The sequence below is a fragment of the Vipera berus genome, assembly GCF_964194415.1.
Source record: "Vipera berus genome assembly, chromosome: 4".
In the NCBI taxonomy this organism is placed as follows: Eukaryota; Metazoa; Chordata; class Lepidosauria; order Squamata; family Viperidae; genus Vipera; species Vipera berus.
In genome coordinates this window covers 63,736,490-63,755,179 of record NC_138206.1, presented here as the reverse complement: position 1 = coordinate 63,755,179, position 18,690 = coordinate 63,736,490, and the positions used below count along the sequence as shown (strand labels likewise).

The following is an 18,690-nucleotide window of genomic DNA, read 5'->3' as shown; positions in this document are numbered from 1 at the left end:
AGCACCAGTAACACAATTCAAGCAATAATATAGGAGAAACAGATCACAATGAAAATAGTTACTCATATTTTAAATAGCCTTTTAAGATTCATAAAGTATAAAATAGAAACTAGCTGTCAAGCTCTCTGTCAAAGGACATGGCTGACAACCAAAAACCAAGCAAATTTCAAGAAGGCAGTTTAAAGCAGGAATTACAGGTAAGGTATAGAAATTTGGAAACTATGAGTATTTTAATTTTACTTTTCCCAGTCTTTCTGGAGCAAGGTTTGTGCTATAGATTAATTATTTCTATTTCTTTTTTACTTTCTCACAATGTCTCAAATTCTTGCTAATTGCTATTTGTCACTATAGATCTATGAGAGGTACTCTATCTTGAAATCTTTTTTTTAAAAAAAAGACAAATAATTTTGTATTTGAATCTTTTTTTAAAAAAATAAGAAACTAGTACTGAAATTTTAATGTAAACTGGGAAAATTAAAATGTTAATGTGAGCTGGGATTGCTTTGGGTTGTTCTAGTTACTTTCAGAATATTCATAAACAGACTTGGAGTAAGGTAAAGGTAAAGGTTCCCCCGCACATGCGTGCTAGTCGTTTCCAACTCTAGGGGCCGGTGCTCATCTCCGTTTCAAAGCCGAAGAGCCAGCGCTTGTCCGAGGACGTCTCCGTGGTCATGTGGCCGGCATGACTAAACACCAAAGGCGCATGGAACGCTGTTGCCTTCCCACCGTAGTGGTCCCTATTTTTCTACTTGCATTTTTACGTGCTTTCAAACTGCTAGGTTGGCAGAAGCTGGGACGAGTAACAGGCGCTCACTGTATTACGCGGCACTCGGGATTCGACCCACCAAACTGCCGACCTTCTGATCGACAAGCTCAGCATCCTAACCCACTGAGCCACCGCGTCCCTTAGACTTGGAGTACAGCTCTCTAATTTTCAAACCAAGGAAATTAAAATCCGATAGACAAAGTATTTCTAAGTGTTTACTATCAGACTAGTTCATGTACATTATTTATTTATTTATTTATATCCAACCTTTATTATTTTTAAAAATAACTCAAGGCAGTGAACATATCCAGCACATCTTACTCTTTTTATTTTCTCCAGAACAACAACTGGCTTTCATGGCTAAGGCAAGACTAGATCTCACGGTCTCCCACTTTCTGCTTTAACCACTAGACAAATCTGGCTCTAAAACATTTGCTACCCTCAAACATTTACTTTGCTTAACTTTCGGGTTCAACTACAGAATTAATGAAATAAATATGGAATTGTTTTCAATATTTCTATACAAGTCAGTGGACTATACAATAGATGATCAGAATCAAATTTTGGATTATTTTTAAGGTTGTAATACTCCAACGTTCAAATTACATTCTTAGATTCCTAATATTTTGCTAGATTGAATGTCTGATTTCAGTATAATGAATATTTGATATTTTATGATTCATAGTAATTATTCACATGATGTGTGGAATAACAAACTTGAATGTTGTGTTCTGACCACTTAAATAATCACATTAAAAAGGGATGTTAAGTTTCCTATAATCTTGAGATTTTAGTTAATTAAAATGTATCTGTGTATACTGAATGTATTAGATGTTTAATAAGGATTGGTTGCAATTACTTTTCTGCTAGAGATGTAACTTAGAAATTAGTATACATATCAAATTATTGTTCTGGACTGTTGATGTGGCTCTGGGTCAGTCATATACTAAGTGTGTATATGTTCTTCTTGGTTAAATGTACAATATTTGGACTATATCAAAATAAATTAATTCTTCATTTTCCATAATAATTTTCTGGAAAAAAACTTCCTGTTTCAAATATGAATCGACTTCCAATTTCTACAATGTTTGGGAATGTTTACACATTCTTCAAAACCCTCTTACTCTGAATTTCAGTTCACAATTTGCATAAGAAAAATATTTAAGACACACAATGTTAAGCAAATGACTTTTGAATCACATTAATTCAATACTCACATGGAGCCGAAGTGTGTGAAATTAGGATATGTATTTGTTAAACTAACAGCCTTTCAAACTATGTGGGATAATCTATAAGCATAAACCAATCAAATCATTCAATATTATACAACAATTATGATTTCAGCTAGATTTGTTAAAACCCAATCTAGACAGGAACATAGTTACTATCTGAACTGATGAAGTGAAAGTTTATATTCAGGGGACAATACAGTGAATAACTGCAATCTACAGCACCAAGGATGGATGGATATCTAAGAGTTCAGGCTATAAAAAGAAATTAGTTATATAATTACTATGATAGCTGATTGCCATATGGAAGAGGTAGTAGAATTATAATTTAATGGAAAAGTCCAACATTATTTGTCCTTTATTCAGTAGAGGCAAGAACAGATACTTAATATAGATATTAACAGCTTTACATCTCAGTACTTTTTGATGCCATTTCTCTGCAACAAGGGTGTATTAGGATGATGGCATGGGATGCCGAGATTACAGCTCTTACTTTGTGAGAATAAAGAAACAAAATGCATACTTAACATGAATATTAAAATGTACATTTATCTTTTTTCAGCTATTCAGGATGTCCTAACCTTCTAAATTTATAGATTTGCCAAATCTAATCAGAATCAGAACCTGTACAGTATACCCCTGTGTGACATGCCCTCTGAAGATCTACAAATTGTAGCTTTCTTGCTGATTTCTTCAGAATAACCTGTCAGAATAAAGCTGAAATAGAGTGAGGGTTGGCTAAAAGATAGTGGCTGAAGTAAGATACAATAATAAGATATACGAAAATTAATGCTACAGTGAGCATAATTTTTCCACATGGATTTTTAGTTGGGATTGTAAGATTTCCTAGTAGAGTTAGCCATATGTCTTGCCTTGTAGATAGAAATGTAAGGATATTTTTAAAACAAGAAAAAAACACCTTAATCTTGAGGTTATGTTTTATGGATACTAGCATATCTATAAACTCCTTGCAATATTTTTTTTTCATTTGGATCATATCAAGGAACTAGGTGTCTATTGGTTCCTTTAGATCAAATCATCTTGTCTCATCATTGTCTTATCTTTTCTTTTGTTCAATTCTATCAAGATTTCTCCTTGAAAGGAAAATGTTGTGATACCCCTAGCTGGAATCCTAGGATAACCCTAGCTACTGTAGTTTATTTCATAGTTTTAGCCATTGTCTATCCACTGCAGGATGAAGGCCTCTTCTGCATATTTCCAACCAATACAGTCTTGAGCTTTCTTTTTCCAATTGGGCCCTCAATACTTGCTGATGTCGTCAATCTATCTTGTTTTAGGTCTCTTTCATAGACTCTTTCAAGTGGGATCTATTCTATGGCAGTTCTTGCTATGTGACCAGCCCATTTCCATTTCAATTCGTTTACTCTCTTGAGGATATTGTATGCTTTTGTTTGTTCTCTAATCCATGTGCAGGTCTTTCTATCTGGTCTTGTAATGCTGAGCATGTATCTAGTTTATTTACTGCGATCAATATTTAGCATGTTTGAACATAACCAAACCCATTAAAATTATATAGAAATTGATGCTTAAGTTGCAACAATATAATCTGAAATAATGAATAACTTGATTTGATATAAAAAACCTGCAGCGTTTGAACTTTCTGGACTCATGGTGGTAGAAAGGGAAAAGCAGAGGGAAATATTCTCCCTTTAGGAGAAAGCTGAAGGGGAGCCTAAGAATTTACAATCAGTGAAAAGCAGAGACAAGGAAAAAGACTAAGAAGGTATCCCTTGCTTACTCTCTATTCCTATCACCAATAGTAGTTAATAATATAAAAAGTCATCAGAGGTTATATTTCTGGAGCTGAATGCAGAGCTGGTTTAGAAGTTTCTAAAATCAATCAGAAAAATATATATAAATTGTTGGATTCTTCTTCCAGACAAAAATATTTTTGAACTCGAAGTTACAATCTGACTAAACGTACAATTTTACGATGCTATACAGGTCATAGGATATTAAACTTAGAAGAGAAAGAACTTCATGCAGGGATCCGTGAAAAATAACTATTAGCAGAAATGTAAATTATTAATTTTTTTTTGTCCTTCAACGAGACAGCAAAAGTTATTTGGAAACATTCTAATATATTTTTTAATTCAAGTTACTTAAAGTTTGAAGCTTGCTTTTAAACATACAGTATGAAATGTTTGTTTAAAAGAGAGAGATTATTCAGAATTTTAAAATACACAAAAGAAAGTTAATTGAAATAATTTCCATATCTATGCAGGACCTCTGATTATATTTTATACCAAAGTCTTTTAAGCATACTCATTAATTGTAATTAAAAGCCTTTAAAACCACATTAATTTTGCCTTGGAGCGTAAGCTACAAACCTCATGCTAAATTATAAAAAAAAGGAAGGGAAAGAGAGAAACCAATTTAATTATTTTGCATCTTACTGAATAATCAAAACAATGATTTTACTTTTGCTGCCTTAATACACTTTTTATTTCAAATACATTTGTATATATTTTATAACAGAATTCATACTATAGTGGGATACTTTAAAATAGCCTTTGAATTAATGATATCTATACTAAATAATGAGGGATGAGATAAAAGAGATATTAGAGCTTTAATAATTATTCAGTATAAGGAAAAACAAATATTGTTTGAGTTTCTGACCTTCTTTAAAACTGTTGTCATTAAGGCAAGCCTCTCACTCATTGCTTAGAAAATCTACAATACTCAATAATTGATCATGGCACTAGTTTTTAATGGGGCTTTAAGTACTAAATATACATTTTGGAAAAGAAGAACAAATGCTGATAGAACTGTAATGTAACAAAATTAGGAATCATAAATTGTAACTCAAACAATGACAAGACTTTGAAATAATTTAATTAATAAATCATACATTGATTAAACTATTTGAAAGAAGAAACATTTTTTCCCCAAAACTAATCTTATGAAATGCATGGTAGAAAAATAAAAAACAACTAGATATCATACCCACATCTTCTAAATCTTTCATCGTTATTATTTGATGAATGTTCTTGAATTTTCTAGTGAAAACAGGACTTTCATTCCATTTTATGTGTGATAGTAAACATCATGTCCTACCTATTATTAATGGTGGCCCATGCATCATTAATATTACTGGTCATTATTTGTACTTTTCTGGTGTCATCAGTTGAGTAATCCCGAAGAAGTTTAAGAGCCAAATCATTTGCTACATCCACATTTATATGCCATTGCCGTAGCTCTTTTGCAAATTGCTGGAAAGAAAATAAAATATGAGCACATTTTAAGCAATTTAAACGCTCATAATAGAAACATATGTAGATAGACCTTGATTTACAACCATAGTTAGAACCAACATTTCTTTTGCTAAGCCAGGTTCATGTTCAATTTTACAGCCTTTTGGAGTAGTTGTTCAGTAAATCACTATGATCCTTAAACAAATCACATGGTTATTAAGCTAATCTAGCTTCCCCCATTCACTTGGCTTTTTGGAAGCTGGCTGGGAAGGTCACAAATGGTCACTATGTGAGTCTGGAATACTGCAATCTTTATAAATACAGGCCGTTGCCAAGCACCCAAATTTTCATCACATGTCTGCAGGGATGCTACAACTTTCATAAGCATGAAGATCTGTTGTAAGTTACTTTTGTCAGGCTGTTGCAACTTGGAAAAGTCACTAAAGTTGAGGACTCTCTGCAATCTTCTCAGGTACAAATATCTGAAATACTTCAGCTTCTTAGACCAGTAATATATATGCTATATAAATTTCTTAGGCAAGTCAACTTTCTCATTCAATTAAAAGTTCTGAAGTTTGGGTTGTTTGGGGGGGGGGATTCCACAAAATATTTGAAGCACTCTCAAATAAGCTCAATATGATAGGATTGCACAAGACCATCTATTTGAGGGTGCTATCTTTCTTTTTTCTGATTCTTCAACAATTTATCTGAAACGATAAAAAGTTTTTTCTTCTTTAGTGCTACAGGTTTGCAAACCTGTCTGTAGATTATTTTTTCATAACTTCATCAAACCTTCTAGGTTCTGAGATTCATTCACACAAAATCATGTCAGGGGGAAAAAGATAGCTTGGCAGGTTAACAGTTTCCACTAATAACATTCATGATGATGACAATGATTTATGGTATGTTCTCTGAATGTGGCCAAATTTTATTATACTGTATGAAAAGTTAGACAGACTCTAACTATCCACTGATAATCCACCACTAATCATAATATATTGTTTATCTGTTTTGTATTTTTTTATTACTACTGTTGTTTTAAAAAAAATATGTGTAATGCTGGTCTAGGACTATAATTAAAAATGATTAATTTATATATGACTAGAAAATGTACACAAAGCAAATGAATAATGTGCCACCAATTGTGGTGATCAAGCAATTTATTTTATTTGGGGAAGTGTTAATGAATCAGTTTCTAAAGTACACATTATAAATAGATAGAATAGGGTTTTATTTGTGTTTCTAAAAATATAGAGACCTGAAACTTGACTATAGGACTGGCTGAGCAATGAAAAATAAATGAAGGTGGAGGAAGAGTAGAAGTACTGATCCCCTGTTATGACAGTTTGCAGAATTTGAGAAATAATTTGTAAATTTCAGTCTACAAAATTCTTTGCTATACATTTTAAGAATTCCCCTGTGTGAATCTTGTTTGTACCGATAACAAATAGATGCACATAGTATACACCAGTGCATGACATTGGGCATCAAATACATAAATGAATATTATATGGTTTTATAGGTTTTGCCTGAATAAGCTTCAATGATTAAATTCAATACTATGGCCTATTGCACTCTTGTTATTAACTATGTCCATAAGGGTTATATGTGCTGATTTGCACTCATACATATTACTGGAATTTTAGTCATTCATAGTACTCAGTTCTGGATAGTAGAAGTTATTTCATTGTTCTTGGGGTCAAACCACCTGTTCGATTTTAAAAAAAAAAATTACTGAAGAACAGAATCAATAAATATTGCATAATAGAAGAACAGACTTGGTCTTCTAGTCCAACCCCCCTGCTCAAGCAAGAAACTCTATACCATTTCAGACAAATGGTTTTCCAATTTGTTCTTAAAAATCTCCAGTGTTGGAGCAATCACAACTTCTGGAGCCAACTTGTTCCATTGATTAATTGTTCTAACTGTCAGGAAATTTCTCCTTAGTTCTAGATTGCTTCTCTCCTTGACTAGTTTCAATCCATTGTTTCTTGTACTGCTTTCAGATGGTTTGGAGAATGGATTGACCCTCTCCTTTGTGGCATCACTTCAAATATTGGAACACTGCTATCATGTCTCTCCCTATTCATTAAACTAGATATACCTAATTTCTGCAACCATTTCTATGTTTTAGCTTCTGATCCCCTAATCATCTTTGTTGCTTTTCTCTGCATTTTTTCTAGAGTCTCAACATCTTTTTTATATTGTGGCGACCAAAATTGGGTGCAATATTGCAAGTGTGGTCTTACCAAGGCATTATAAATTGGTATCAACAGTTCATATGATTGCTTTATGGATAGAATGAAGTAATGGCTTGTAAATTTTTACTAATACTTTTACCAAATTTAAATAACTTTGTAATTTCTTCTTAGGAAAATTATTTAATGGACCTTCTGAATCCATTACAAAGATATTTAAAAAGTACTGTTTCTCAAAATTAACTTCAATACTTTATTTATTAAATTCATTGACATTAGTAAACAGCCGTATTGTTACAGTATTTAGAAAGGAAATAACAGCCTTATTCTCTTTTTATCTGAGAAAATAATCTTCCAGTATTCAGTCAACACGTCCAATGTCCCTGAGCTAAATGGAGACCACAATGATAGTTTCTGTTTTATCAAACAACCAATTAAGAGTCCCATTATTTTCTGTTTTACATGACTTCATATAATGAATTTTTATAATTAAACCAATGACACATTTTTCTTCCTTTTCGGCACTCCCCTTTTACTTTCAGGCATCATTTAGTTCTTAAGTATGTTTTCCCCTTCTTTCCTTTCCTTTCCTTTCCTTTCCATCGGAAGGATTATGTAGGGCTTTATTAGCTAAGTTTACAATAATGTATTTTATCTCTATTCCTCAATCTCTCAGTAAAGTAAAGTAAAATATAAGCAGTTCTGTTGACATACCTTCACATTGTTTTTTTAAAATATAAATCTAAGATGAATTGAAAACAATGGTTTTACACTAAAATAAATTTTAAAAACAAGAAAACGGTTAGGGTTAGGGTTATATCTTTGTATTCTAGCATTACTCAACTGAATAATATAAAAATGAACTAATGCAGTGCTATGTATAAGCAGGGCTTTTTTTCTAAAAAAAAAAAAAGGCGGGCGCAGGAAGCAGGGGGGTGGCGCTGCTGCGGTCATGGGCGTGAGGGGTGTTGGTGGTGGGCTGTCCCCCAGGGCTGGAGACGGCACGGCTGTTGCAGTGGGAGCAGTGGGGCCCGCTCTATACGGCAGGGCTGTGCGAGGTGGGCGGCGGAGGCGGTGCGGGCCAAGCGATGCAGGGCAGCCACTTAGGCACGCAGGGCGAGGCGACAGTGGCGCAGCTCCAGCACCGGGTAGGCCACCAGCCTGGCTGACACGGGTAAGCACAAGGAAGGAGTGCACATGGACTCTGCAGAACCCACCTCCTACTCCTTGTCCTCTCTTACTTACCTAGTTGAGATGGTATAGTTGGGCAGCAGGGAGGAATGCAAACTTCCTGCCAACTCACCTTCACTGCAGACAACTTGCCGGTGCAACGTTTGCCAGCCGGGTCTTTTGGCACTCTCAGCAGCAATTCCTATTGGCTTACGAGTAGCATAGCTTGTGGGAGGGAGGGAGGGAGTAGCATAGCTTGTGCAAAAGCTTTTTTTTGTGCAAAAAAAGGTGCCAGAACACCATGCAGAGCGTTCAATGAGAAAAAAAGCCCTGCTTTAATGTTTTAATCTTATGATTTAAAAAATATATTTTTTTCTATTGCAAGTTGCCCCAAACTTCACCATGTGGATCGCATACAAATATTATATAATTGGTAAATAAAGGTAGAACATATGTTAAATATACATCAAATGATAATATGCTTCCCTACAAAGTCAATTCTTGCTCAATGACAGACCAAGGAGTTAACTCAGAAAGGCAAGAGGAAAATCTAGAAGAGGTCTGTCCAACTTGTAGAAGGGATAGGCCCACACTGATAAATTAAAAATCTTTGTGGTCTGCAAAGGAATGCTGGTGGGCTAATCAATGATTTGGTGACTAGAGGACCATCTACAGTGTTGGAGCTCATGGTCATGGTAAGCCATGGAGACACTAGGGAACATGACTTTTAGGGCAGTGGAGGTGATTTTATTACTTTTTTAAAAAAAAAGTCCATGCTCTGTCCAAGGGTGCTTGGCAGGCAGCATGTACAGGCCTGATCTAGAATTTATTTTGGACCATTCAACTATCTAGAGCAGGCATGTCAAACTCATTTTGTTTGAGGCAACTTCTTATAAAAGAATTGCCATTACTTTGTTTTAATAAAACAATTTAAATCAATTTTTTACTTGATTTCAAATTAAATGAATTATATTGGTTGACAATGAGGTTTTTTTTTAGTACAATTGCCAAATGCAATAAACTGGTTTTAGGTATATATTACTGGAAGGAAAAAGCAATCCCTGCTGCGTTACTGATCCCAGAGAAGCATTTGCATGTACGCAGGTATCCTTAGGGTGCCATAGTTATGGATGAGAAATATTGGTTGCAAAGTTGGCATTTCTGGATGTAATACAGATATTTTGGACTTATTTTTGTTTCTTTGCACATTTGATATTTTTAAAAAGGCATATGCTACTGACTACGCTTATGCACATATGTAACATCTTTTGCTATAATACATGACCACTGCTTTTCCAGAATGTGAAAAGTGAAAGATTGTGACTAAACAAAATTTTAATGTACAGATAATACCACCATAAATTATTTTATCCTTTTTAATAAATATTGTTATTGATGTTAAGCTCACCATGGAAAACATCATATATTATGTATATACTAGGTTAATTATTTAAAGACTGAAATAGATTCTAAATAATCTATTTTTCAAAACACACAACAGTCCAAACTGTAAAAGTAAAGTCCAAATTAAGAATATTTCATTCTTAAGAACTGTTTAATTTAAAGTGGTTTAGTTGTAATAGATGGTTAGATTCAAAATAGTTTTCAATAGTACAAAATAGTACAAAAGATACTATTTTTTCTAGCATCAGCTAAATTAGACATATTACATTGAGAAAAATGTTTCTCATTTCTTTCCTGTTACCTTTATGAAATCATCATTGCAGAGATGTTAACATAGGAAATAGATTATTTTGTTATCTAATTTTACCTTCCAAAAGACAGAAGCAGATGAAAAATCTGAGGTTCTTTCCTGTTGGCTTTTTTGAATTAGCTGCTTTAGATTCTAAAAGTTTAGTTCCTAAAGAAGTAACCCTGTAAATAATTTTAATGTCGTCCTCTAGTGCAGGGGTAGACAACCTTGGCTCTTTTATGACTCATGGACTTCAACTCCCAGAATTCCTGAGCCAGCCTGGCTCAGCTTGGAAACCTCTCCCTTTCCTGAGCATGCCTGGCTCAGGATTTCTGGGAGTTGAAGTCCACGAGTCATAAAAAAGAGCCAAGATTGCCTAGCCGTGCAATAGGCTTAGGAAAGCCAATAGAGGGAGCTTCTTTTTTTTTGCAAAAAAAAAGGTGCCGGAACACCGTTCTGAGCCTTCTATGAGAAAAAAAGCCCTGTGTATAAGTATTATAGCATGCTAGTAGCTTTACTGCTTTAAATAAAATTCCATAGACATAGCAATTATTAGTATTGATTTTATTTGGAAGGAGGTTGTTTTTAATAACTGAATTAATTTACAGATATCTAAATTCACTGTTTCACTGCTGACAAAGACTGCACGCTGGTTGGGGAATTCTGAGAGTTGAAGTCCACAAGTCTTAAAGTTGCCAAGATTGGACACACCTTCTCTAGATCATTGGTGTTCTTGTCCTGACTAAATCTGCCAGTTTTGAATTTTCTAGAATTTGGTTTTGCAATATACCCTTGGTTTCATTTTTTTGTGTTATTTTTACCTAATATGGCTGTTTTACTGATCTTTTTCTGTATTATTGTAAGAATATAAGCCTCTTTCCTTTAATAACTTAGCCATCTCACACTGAAATATTCTTTGAATTAGTAAACAACTATAGTTGTTACTTGAATAAAGATCCATTTGTTTTGTCCCATTGAAATTAGATTTGCAAATGGTTACAAATTAGATATTATGAAGATATACCACAACCTAGTTAAAATTCTTTTACTGGAATGCATATATCTGATTTTACTAAGTATTTTACTGAATGTTCTCTGCTTGCCTTTGGTTGTATTTTATGTCTTTTCATTAATAGCCATTGTCAGAAAATGTACATATACACTGTAATGCAAACTCAATAAATATTGAATGATAATATAGTATAAAACACATTTTGGGGAAGTATGTTGTCATAGGCAGAGGAAATATGAAGGCAGTTTTGTTTTTAATTTATACTGTTCTTATTTTCTGATTTATCACCAGTACCTTCAGCTCAGCATTCTGCTTCTTTAGTCCTTCCACTGTGTAAGAAATCTCCTTCCATGTTCCAACCTTTGTTTTGGCACATTCTAATATTTGCTCAGCTTCTTGCTTTGCTTCCAACCATTGCCTTGAATCTTTCAACATTTCATGTAACTGTTGTCTTCGGTTCTGAATGTGACCTTGTACTTCATCCCACTGGTTTTGTATTTTTTCAACTGTGGGAAATAAAGGCAAAAATAAAATATGACTTGTTATTGGCAAATTCCTATTTCAGTGAATTAAAACAGAATTAAAAATCCTGTTCTTGATTATGTCCAAAATTAAATAATTTCAAATTAACAACATCTCAACCTAGAACTTTAAATTGTATTTGCTGAATTAATTTTTCATAATGACATTATGTAATAATGACAAAACATTAAGTAAGTAAGAATTAAATAACAGGAGCATGATTTGTATGTGCTGTACACTCAGTGTAATAATTTGAAACCAGTTTATTATTTAGACATATTTCAATTTAACAAGCTATGATCTTCAATTGGTTCAGAAAAAGGAAAAGTCTGAAAAGAATTCATCTTACTATTCCAACTGTTCCACTAATTGAATATTGTGTTGAATATTGTAAAGACTTTTAAGTTTTCTATAATGAACTTTGTCAGCATTTTATTTATCAAAGTTCATTATAGAAAACTTAAAAGTCTTTATAATACTGGAATTTTTAAATCATTAACCCAGAAGTGTTCATAAAACAAGTATTTGTCACTTATTTTATACATACTAATGATTCTATTTTAATATGGAAACAAACGGTAGTAGCCTTTGAAGTAGAAAAAATAAGTAGAGAAAATAATCCCTTTTGATAAAGCCTGGACTTAATTTTATGCTTAATTATGAATTATTTGGCACACTATAAAATCTATTTCTTTATGTAAATATAACACAGTTATAGTTGCATTAATTGTTTTCTAAGAAGCAAAGAAAAATGCTTTGCTGTGGTTTCGTAAAATGAGCACAAAATGGTTTGAAAAATGTAGAATCTGTTATAAGCATAATTAAGAGAACAGATAATAAATGTAAGAAAACAGTTTTATGAATTTAATTTAATTTATTTAAAAAAATAAATACACACATGTAAAGGGAAGAACAGTATGGATATATTTAAGAGGATTAAGAAGAAAAAAATATGTAAGAATTTTCCATCATTTCTTTGAAATACAATGTCCTTTACAGAAAAGAGGCATAATTCACCTTGGGAATTGAATAAAACATAAATGCATATTAGAGAGATTGAGCAAATTGAAAATATGAGACAGCAATATTACTGTCCTTCAGGAGATAGGGCGGCATACAAGTCCCATAATTAAACTATCATATGACAACATTTGTGTGGTGAGACATCTGTAGCTCAGTTCCAATCCCTCTCAAATGAAAGTCAAAGAGACATAAAGTGGTTTCATGATACAAAACATAAGTTGTATGCAGAAGCTCTCTGAAGCTCTTACATCTACAATTAAAATCTGGCAAGCATTGGAAATAAATCCCTCTGAGACCCTAAGAACAAAATCTAATCTATATTAAGTCTTTATTGATTAGCCCTTGGGCCATATCAAAGTGCAAAGTTCCAGCAACAAATTATTACTAAAATTTGATAAAAGCAATTTAAAATGGAATTTGATAAAATACAATTTAAAATGGAATTGGAATAAAATATGATTTAAAATGAAATGGGAATAAAATACAATCTAAAATGAAGTTGTAATAGAGTACAATAATTTAAGATATAGATAAAATATGATAAAATTATATTTTGGACTCACCCTTGCAATCTACCCCAATCAGTCCCACATATGCAGATCTCCACCATTTTGTTTAAGTACTGTGCTGTGTTAAATGTTACTTTCAGGTTCTGGCCGGACATAAGGTAAGTTGTTTTGATATGGGGATCCCAATGGGTCATTCATTTGGTATATACACCAAGATACCTGTCTCCCATCCTCTTATAAAGGCAACAATCAAATAGGATGTGAGCTAGGTTTTCTACCTCTGCTGCTCTGCAAATGGAGAGACGCTCATTGTAGGGTATAGAATGAAATCTCTCATATGTGACCATTGTGTCAAGCTGTTCAAATCTCGCTCACATAAATATCTCCCTAAGATGTTTTGGCAGTTGTAACTTCAAATAGCTGTCTACTTGAAAAGTATGTTTGTATTTACTCAGCCATTTCAAGTTACCCACCTTACTAAGGATAGCTATATCATTTTGTGCTTCTATATCCTTAATTCTTTGGGCAACTCTTTTTTTGAGTTGTTCTCCTATAATACAAGAGACAGGAAGGCCACAGCTTCTTACAAAATTTGTTAGTTTGGTGATCAACAAAATCTAATCATAAGATACAGTATAAAAACTGTAGGGTGCCATGCATTTTGTAAAAAAAAGTAAATAAATAACAAAAAATCAGATAACAAAGTATGTAGAACAGGGGTGTCAAAGTCGCAACATCACACGATGTGTCACGACGTGTCAAAACTTTTTCTCCATTGCCTACAATGGGGTGGCCGCAGTTTAGGCATGACGCATCTGGCCCGCAGGCCAGCAGTTTGACACCCCTGATATAGAATGAGAGAATCTATTACTAAGATTGTGACATGACTTTTCAGCCTGATGATTTCCATATAACCAAATGGAAATAAAGGCTTCATTTTGGAAAAATCTGAGGAATTAGGATTTGCTGTAAGCACTGGTTTTTTCTTTGTTTTCCTACAGCTGTTAAAAATATAGAAAAGAGTCTGTAGTCATCACATTTCTATACTATTATTTAATTACTGTAATTTTATCTTATAAGTTTTTCAATTGCCAACTTCTTCTAAAACAAACCAAGGCAATTTTCTTTAAATTTAATAGTAAGTTCTTAGTGTTTTAATGGCCATCAGAAATATGTATTTATTTTTTTAAATAGAAAACATGCAAACAACCCACCTCTTTCTTAAAGAAAATGTTAATAAAACTTAATAAATCAAACTCTTAAACTTATGAAGAGGTTAGAAAATGAATTTCACACATTAAAAACTAAAACTTCAATGCCAATCATGTTTACTAGTAAGAGCAACAACTTTTCTGCATTATAACACTACATTTAAGTCCTGTAAGTCCTAGCTTACAGACTGCATTATTTAATGACTATTCAAAGTTACAATGGTATAAAAAATAGTTTTCTAACCATTCCTCACATTTATGACCATTACACTGAAGTGACATGGTAAGTTTGTCAGGTAATTTTCTGCTTATATTCACAGTGCTTAGTGATGGAATTGCCAGTCCAGTTTTGGTTGCTATATTAGATATCCTACCTTTTCTCTCAGACAGGGGTGTCAAACTACTGGCCTGTGGGCCTGTTACATCATGTGGAGTCTGCACCCACCCCAGCTCTGGCAATGTGAAAAAATTGTGATACATCGCGACACTTCACATGACGCAGCGAGTTTGACACTCATGCTCTAGGAATTCAAAGGATCTTATACAGAAATTTTATAACCACAGAAATAAGTCTGTGAGTAGATAGGCTGAGAATGAATAATGGCACAATCAGTGCATTTACTGTATAATAATCATACCAGGTGTGTTCAGCTGGAAGGAGATAAGCTGAATCTGAACTGCTTTCACTGAATGAAAGAAGGTCTCCAATTCTGCACTTAATCATTTTTTACATTGTATATACATTTAAGCAGTAATAGTCATCAGTAACATTTTTCCCTTATGTGCTTTTATTCAGTTGACCCAATAAATTATTTGATCCAGAATATAAGAGAAATAGCTGTAGATGTAAATTAGGATTAAACAAATTTTCTACAGACATCAGAAAGAAGAGCCATGGAAACGATTGCCTCAGTAAGGGACTTTTTTTTATTGGGGACGTTTTAGCAGAGGCTAAGTGGAAGGGGATCATTTTCATAGTGAATTTGGCACTAGTAATGGAGTTGGACTACATGATTTCCCAAATGTCTTCCTTCTCGTCCATTCTATGATTCTATGAAGACATAGAGTATTACAAATATTGCAATGTGTATAGGTTAGAAATAAAAAAAAAGTTTGGAATCTCTTTCTTAAGAAAAAATTCCAAGCCCAGTTCATATCGTTCTGCTCTCAGAATTATTGCTCTTGACTTCCTAGGTTTATCCTGGGTACATCTGAGCCTGCGTGCAAAAAAATTACTAATGCAACTATGATGCAATTGTTTTCAAAGAAACAATTTTGTTCAAAGACACAATCTGCATAGCAAAAAGCATGTATGATAGAAATGGAATTTTAAACAACCCATATCTCAATCCTGGAGTATAGATACAATTGTAAGCCTTGAATTTTGTGTATGTCAGCAGATGGATTTTCTATATATTCTGTTGCAATATTAAAGCAACAAATCTAAGTGTATTCTTTCTATGTGCTTTCTAAATACTGGGTTATTTCTGATTTGATAGCGACCAAAGTCAAAAATAACAAAAAAAGCTTCTTTCAACATATAAAAAACAAGAAAAAAGTTAAGGAAATGATTGGTCCATTAGTGGGGGAAAGTGGCAAGAAGGTGACAAGCAACAGGGAGAAAGCAGAACTATTTAACTCATTTTTTGCATCTGTCTTTACACAAAGGGAAAAAACAGTCCAACCTACCAAAACCAGTGCCATAAAAAACAGAATAGAAACGCAAGTTAAGATAGGCAAAAAATGGTAAGTGAACACCTGTCCAGCCTAGATGAGTTCAAATCACCAGGACCAGATGGATTACACCCCAAAGTTCTCAAGGAACTGGCAGACGTGATCTCAGAACCACTGAACTATATTTTTTAAAGATCCTGGAGCACTGGGGAACTGTCAGAGGACTGGAAGAGAGCTGATGTAGTTCCCATCTTCAAAAAAGGGAAAAAAATGGATCCAGGAAATTACAGACCTATCAGCCTGACCTCAATACCTGGGAAGATTCTGGAAAATATAATCAAACAACAAATGAGCGAACACCTTGATGCAAACAAAGTGATCATTAAAAGTTAACATGGGTTTGTCAAAAACAGATCATGCCAGACAAATCTTATTACATTCTTTGACCAAGTGACAAAATTAGTGGACCAGAGGAATGCTGTGGATATAATTTACTTGGACTTCAGTAAGGCATTTGATAAAGTAGATCACAACCTACTACTTGATAAGATAGAAAAATGTGGGTTAGACAGCATCACCACCAGATGGATTCGTAGCTGGCTGACAAGCCGTACTCAGCGTGTGTTCCTCAATGGAACTGCATCTACATGGAAGGAAGTGTGTAGTGGGGTGCCCCAGGGCTCTGTTCTGGGCCCAGTGCTCTTCAATATCTTCATTAACGACTTGGATGAGGGGATAGATGGGGAACTCATCAAATTTGCAGACGACACCAAGCTGGCAGGAATAGCCAATACTCCAGAAGATAGGCTTAAGATACAGAAGGATCTGGACAGACTCAAACACTGGGCACTATCTAACAAAATGAAATTCAATGGTGAAAGAAGTAAGGTTCTACATTTTGGCAGGAAAAATCAAATGCACAGGTATAGTATAGGTGGTACCTTGCTCAATAGTAGTAACTGTGAGAGGGATCTTGGAGTCCTAGTGGACAATCACTTAAATATGAGCCAGCAGTGTGCTGTAGCTGCCAAAAAAGCCAACACAGTGCTAGGCTGCATTAACAGAGGGATAGAATCAAGATCAAGTGAAGTACTAATACCACTTTACAATGCTTTGGTAAGGCCACACCTGGAATACTGCATCCAGTTTTGGTCACCACGATGTAAAAAAGATGTCGAGACTCTAGAAAGGGTACAGAGAAGAGCAACAAAGATGATTGGGGGACTGGAGGCTAAAACATATGGGGAATGGTTGCTGGAATTGGGTATGTGTAGTTTAACGAAGAGAAGGATGAGGGGTGACATGATAGCAGTGTTCCAATATCTCAGGGGCTGCCACAAAGAAAAGGGAGTCAAGCTATTCTCCAAAGCACCTGAAAGCAGGACAAGAAGCAATGGATGGAAACTAGTCAAGGAGAGAATCAACCTAGAACTAAGGAGAAACTTCCTGACAGTTAGAACAATTAACCAGTGGAACAACCTGCCTCCAGAAGTGGTGAATGCTCCAACACTGGAAGTTTTTAAGAAGAGACTAGACAGCCATTTGCCTGAAATGGTATAGGATTTCCTGCCTGAGCAGGGGGTTGGACTAGATGACCTCCAAGGTCCCTTCCAACTATTATTATTATTATTATTATTATTATTATTATTATTATTATTATTATTATTATTATTATTATTACTATTATTATTATTAAAAAGATTAATATGAATTAGCTATCCAAAGTTAGCAAGTATGAAAGTGTACATTTCTGTACTTTTTCAAAATATTTTTATAGGAAACAAGTCATTAATTTTTGCCTACTTTTCATATTATGGTTATTAATCAAGGGTGATGATGTATGTAATTGTTTATTTCTAGTCCAGCATTTTACTTGAACTTTGGCTATATTCTTAAACAAGCTATTTGGGGAAACAAGTTTTTAATTAGGAATGTAGCTGTTGTTCATGGATGAAGAAATCTTTAATCATTGCTCCAACAATTTCAAGAACATTTTTCCAGAAAGGAAATAAAAAGAATGAAATACTGTTCCATTTAATCTGAATTCAAACAATGTTATTATCATTTTTTAAAAAAAACAGTTCTGTTGAGAAACTTAAGAATTTTATACCTTCCAATACAAAGGTATTGTGCAATTTAAGATTAGAAATACCTAGAATTCATTCTTTGTTTAATAAAGTATGGATGCAATACATTGAAGACTTTTCACTGCAATAAAACTCATTGTTCTTTGCTACACATTCATACCTACAGTGTATTTTCCTACTTAGAGCAACTTATCATGTTATAAACCTACATAATGAATGAATGAACCTCAATTGTCAAAGTACAACCATGTATACATTGAGATTGGATGAGCCTCCCTTCGTGCCCCCCCACAACTCACAGTGACAACAAGCCCACCATATTGTTACACCATGTGAACTAATTGCACAACACACCGGCCTCACAAGTCAATCATACAT

The 18,690-nt window shown here is 33.9% G+C and overlaps 1 protein-coding gene across 9 annotated transcripts in view; it reads right to left on the bottom strand.

The window, feature by feature from the left end:
• Positions 1-18,690, bottom strand: part of DMD (dystrophin) — a 931,439-nt gene that overhangs the window by 244,335 nt on the left and 668,414 nt on the right. For all 9 annotated transcript variants that reach the window (XR_014026476.1, XM_081327957.1, XM_081327955.1 and 6 more), the window contains 2 exons: positions 11,581-11,792; positions 5,077-5,231 (listed from right to left, as the gene is read on the bottom strand). Coding sequence is in view for 8 of the 9 variants with exons in the window: in XM_081327957.1 (XP_081184083.1) it covers positions 5,077-5,231; positions 11,581-11,792 (367 nt within the window). In the remaining variant the exon portion in view is untranslated. The remainder of the gene's footprint in view (positions 1-5,076; positions 5,232-11,580; positions 11,793-18,690) is intronic.